This window comes from Sinocyclocheilus rhinocerous, unplaced genomic scaffold, assembly GCF_001515625.1.
Source record: "Sinocyclocheilus rhinocerous isolate Xijiao unplaced genomic scaffold, SAMN03320098_v1.1 scaffold2071, whole genome shotgun sequence".
Lineage (NCBI taxonomy): Eukaryota > Metazoa > Chordata > Actinopteri > Cypriniformes > Cyprinidae > Sinocyclocheilus > Sinocyclocheilus rhinocerous.
The window spans coordinates 386,425-391,814 of NW_015649573.1; the positions used below are offsets into that span (position 1 = coordinate 386,425).

A 5,390-nucleotide genomic window follows, 5' to 3' on the forward strand; every position below is an offset into this window, starting at 1 on the left:
CACAGTCAGCAGTGAAAACCCCCTCACCCCTGTACACAGATACAAAGGAGGGAGTCAAAGCCTTCTGCTTGACACTTCACAAGTCAGTTTCCTGGAAACCTCTGCAGCCGCAGAAGGAAAAGGATCAATTCAGACAAACTCTGAAATGACACAGAGTGACACTCAAAGACCTCAACCGAATGGACAGACACGTCCCTGCATTCACACCAGAACTTGCAGGAGACCATGACGTCCACGCCTACCTGCGAGACATTGACATTCACCTGCAGTCAGATCAGATAAACTTTATGTACGTATTAAAGTATGTAGAGTGAATCTTCCCTCCTACTTAATTCTCTCAAACAGACACATACTGCTATAGGAAATTACTTCTTACATTAATTAATTGACAAATTTTTCTATCATTATCTTATATAGTGTCCCTTTTACGATCCGATCTATAGCTACATGCTCTAATGCATTACTGTAAGAAAGTTATTTTCTGTGGCAACGAAAATATCTTTCTTAGAGTTGATATGAAATTATACCGAATGTTCGCTGGACGAACAGATTAGTTGATTGTAATATTAATTCTGCTACAGTTACTACTGGCAGCTGAGGTAAATAATTGTAATTAATTGTAATTATTTATATACATTTCCCTTTTGAGCTAATTTACTACATTGTTGTGTTTATTTTTCTATGATTATTTTACTTCCTTTTATGTAAAGAACTTTGAATTACCATTGTGTATGAAATGTGCTATATAAATAAACTTGCCTTGCCTTGCCGTATACAGTGCCTTGCGAATGTATTCATACCCATTAATTTTTTTCACATTTTGTTTTGTTGCTGCCTTATGTTAAACTGCTTTAAATTCGTTTTTTTCCACAACAATCTACACTCCATACACCATAATTGTCAAGCAAAAAAACTGGTTTTTAACATCTTTGCAAATTTATTAAAAATAAAAAACTAAAATGATTCCATTGCATAAGTATTCATATCCTTATCTGGGACAGTTAAAAATTTAGCTCAAGAGCATTAATTTTGCTTGTAGATATTACTACACTTCCAGTGAAGTTAACCTGTGGCAAATTCAATTGAATGGGTATGATTTGGAAAGGCAAAATAAAATCAGTCTTAATAAAAGGTCTAACAGCTGATAATGCATATCAGAGCAAAACCCAAGCCCTAGTATGGTGTATGGAGTGTAGATTGATGTGGAAAAAAAGTAATTTAAAGAAGTTTATCATAAGGCAGCAACATAACAAAATGTAAAAAAAAAAAATGAAGGCACTGTAAATACTATTACCCTAACCCACACCCTAATAGAAAAATGTCTGCACTTTTACAATTACAAAATTGCAAATAAGGCTTTATTTACTTTATTTTTAAACAGTTTCTACAAATGAGAACACTCCCAAAAGAAGATTGTCAGATTTAGCTATGTCTACAAATTTGTTCCCGAATAATGGTTAAGTACACACACAATACCTAAATATTTACCTACATCATATTTTGACCTCTTGTATAAAAACTTCAAAGCTGAGTTACTTCTTCCCCTCACAGTGTAAACTGAATTAAAAGACAACATTGTACTTCATATGAATAAAATTGATGCATCTGAACATACATTTGCAGCACAAGAGCAATTTTCATTTGTGGATAAAGACAACACTGTTTATTACTTCATTTACTTTACTTATCAAAGGCACCTTTATCATGCTACTTTAAATATTGGCTAATATGCATAGTAATAAAAAATAAAGAGAGCTCTAGGCAAGTGTACGCTAGTTGGGCTCATGTAGACCAGGATGATTTTATAAATAAATGAATGGGGAAAAAATAATCCTATAAGTACAGTAAGTACATAAACAAATTTCTCTAAGCATTAAAGATCTGGTATTGCCAGGAGTTTTGCTCCGCCTCCAGCAGAGAATCATTCACTACTGCTCTGCCTGGCCAGTAATAGAGGAGTGGAGATTTATTACAGCACTGCTCTCTGGCTGATAACAGAGGATTCGACATACAGCGTGAGCTATGGGCGAGAGGAAAATGCTTTATCGACCACAGTACACAGCATATATTCTTTGCAAGTGTGGGCCATCTATTGATTGTCCCTGTGGAACGCCGTGTGTCTTGGCTGCCAGACCGAAAAGTGAGCTCAGGGAGCCTGCTGATGTACCGCACTTCTGCACATGTCACAATGACAAACTACACACTGCTAACACGCTATTCGCTCTCATGTGCTTGGACTAGTTCAGTCACAACCAGCACAAAATACTTTGTCCTTCTGCCTCTTCCCTTTTTTTTTCTAAACACTAGATTTTTGGTTTTTCTTTTTAGTATTTGTTACTGTGCAAAAAAGCAAAGTGAATTTATTCCTGTGATGGAAAAGCTGAATTTTCAGCAGCCATTACTCCAGTCACTGTGTCACATGATCTTTCAGAAATCAGTCTAATATGGTGATTTTGTGCTCAATGAAGATTTAATATTATTATCAATGTTGAAAACAGTTGTGCTGCTCAATTTTTTTTCTGGATTCTTTAAATAGAAAGTTCAAAATAACAGCATTCATTTAAATTAGAAATATTTTGAAACATTATAAATATCTTTACTGTCACTTTTGATTAATTTAATGCTAAATAAGAGTATTAATTTATTTTTTTTAAATCTTACTGATCCCAAATTTTTTGAATGGTAGTGTATATAAAGATATATTCATATAATAATAATATAATATAGATATATCATATAAAAATATATTTTTTTATATTAAGTTATATAAGTTTGCGGGCAGTTACTATAAGTATTCAAGTCACAAAACACAAGATTTTGCTGACTCCTTAAAGCAAAAAGAAAAAAGTGATTAATTTCATTTTTATTAAGCGCAAAAAAAGTACAAATAAATAGCCACTGTTACTCCCAAATATACTTTTCAGTTAAATCTTAGCACAAACAAGACATTTACAGCTAAATATTTGACAAAAATCACTATGTTAGTAAATATGCGATATGTGATAAATATATGCAATAAATATATGACATACGCAATGTGATCACATGCATTTCTAACCACAACCTAATTTGGTTTCAATGACCCAACTGAACCCTGTTTACACCTATATTTATCATATCACCTGAAATGGATTTAAATACCATAGCCAGTTAAGAAAAACTGTAAGGGCATGTGGGATACATGAGAAACGGCTCTTTCTTTGTCATTGTATAATACCTCCTCTTTGTCCAGCAGCAGCATTTGATAGTCGGTGACCACACAGAATTTGGGGTTCCACTCGGCACGTTCAGCACACGGGTGACCACATGACATCCAGTGGCCTGCAGGACCCCTCATATCTGACAAGACAGAAGGAAGACCAGAAATAGAGAATGATGAGAATAACAATAAAAAAGCACCTGGAAAATCAGAAGAGATGAGAGGTGAAGGGATTTCTGCCAAACTTCCTGTTTGGATCATGTATTTAAAGACTGGCCTGTGCCTTTCCATTTACTCCTCCTCTTTACAAAGGTCAAATAAAATCCTGAAAGATCTGCAAAGCAAACAGCTCCTGAACCTGTAGCAGACATGTCTTCCGAATGAAACCAGAGCGCTTGGAACACATTTATATGGTAATGAGGTTCCAGCTCTTGCCACAATGAGATTTCCAAATATTTCACCAAGTGAGCAAGAAATATTGGAATGTTAATTTGAGTGTGATATAGAGAATGTAAGTTAAGTGAATTACAATACTGTCATAGTGTTGCTTTTTTGCATCTCATATGGAGACATTGACTTGCCGCATGGAACGTTAACAATCTCATCTTGTTTCAGAACATTGAACAAGCCTGCTGGACTCTGTTCTCATTTTCATTCATGGCGAACCTCTGCTTCTCATGCTGAATGAAGGTAAAAAGCCTTTTACAGCCAAATAATTAATGAGTTGAAGTTAGCGGTTACACTTTGTGTGCTTTACAATTGGAAACTATCCATGGGTGCTCTATGAAACATTACAGATGAATGTATTGTTTAATAACATCTTAACTAGTGTAACAGTGAATATGAAAAGGTCAAAACACATAGCCTTTCACAGCAACTTTCACACCATCCAAACGTCTAAAGAAACATGACTGGTGTGTGAGGAAGTGGTAGTAATATACAATTAACATACACTACTGTTCAAAAGTTTAGGGTCAATAAGATGTTTTTGATGTTTTTAAAAGAAGAAGACTTTTTCTAATGTAACGTATATTTTAAATGTAATTTATTCCTGTGATGGCAAAGCTCCAATTTTCAGCATCATTACTCCAGTCCTCAGTGTCACATGATCCTCCAGAAATCACTCTAATGTGCTGATTTTTTTCAAGAAACATTTCTTATTAATGTTAAAAAATAGTTTTGCTGCTTAATATTTTTGTGATACATTTTTTCAGTATTCTTTGATGAATAAAAACTTCAAAAGAACACCAATAAATATGTTTTTGTAACATTATAAGTCTTTACTCTTACGTTTGATCGGCTTATTGCCTCCTTGCTGAATATAAGTATTAATGTATTAATTTCTTGAGTAATAAAAAAAAAAGTACTTTTGAATTGTATATACATAAAGCCCGTTAAAGTGATTTTTTTTTTGTCAGAGCATAATAATAATAAGTAAAATTTAAAATATTGAGTTTAAATCTAATTGAACTTTAAATGAATCATCATAACATCCAAATCAATATTGAAGTTACTGACTTAATCTTCACTACATTAATTTTACAACTCTATATAATTTTACAACACTATACTATGTGCCAATAATAGTCTAGGTAAAATCAGAGACAAAGGTGATACTTAAACTATGAACTATGAAACAGCAATATGTGAGCAACAGAACATCGTCATCTGGAGTGAGCTTCTCCATCTGACCTCCTGAGATGTTTCTATGCTCAAAGAACCTATTCAAGAACACTTATTCTGTCAGAAAAAGTGTCAATCTCCATTTTCTTTATATGAAGATGCAGAAACACACACTTCACGTGGCTTGGAAAGCACAATCATTCACTTCCCCAACATCACAGTGTGATTGCTAGAATTTCTTTTCCAACTGGCAGTTATATTTTAAGGGAAAGGCAATGATAAATAATGACTGGTTTGTCCAGAAACTCCATGGATGCAGTAATACAGAGAGAGCTTAGAATTACTACACAGAAATGGAATTCAGGAAATAATGTCTATCAACAAAGGATGTCACATGACCTCTTGCCTTTAAAAAAACTAAACAGAGTTTATTGAAAACATGGAATGCAAAGTCAAATCCTGCTTAAGACTCATCTGACTGTATTAAACTCTTGCACATGCAAGCATACAGAAGTGTGTGTGTGTGTGTGTGTGTGTGTGTGTGTGTGTGTGAGAGAGTGAGTGAGTG

The 5,390-nt window shown here is 34.0% G+C and overlaps 1 protein-coding gene across 1 annotated transcript in view; it reads right to left on the reverse strand.

The window, feature by feature from the left end:
* The window catches only part of LOC107710749 (uncharacterized), a 43,574-nt gene that overhangs the window by 17,515 nt on the left and 20,669 nt on the right, over positions 1-5,390 (reverse strand). The window contains exon 3 of the mRNA XM_016515591.1: positions 3,218-3,339. Coding sequence (XP_016371077.1) covers positions 3,218-3,339 — 122 coding nt within the window. The remainder of the gene's footprint in view (positions 1-3,217; positions 3,340-5,390) is intronic.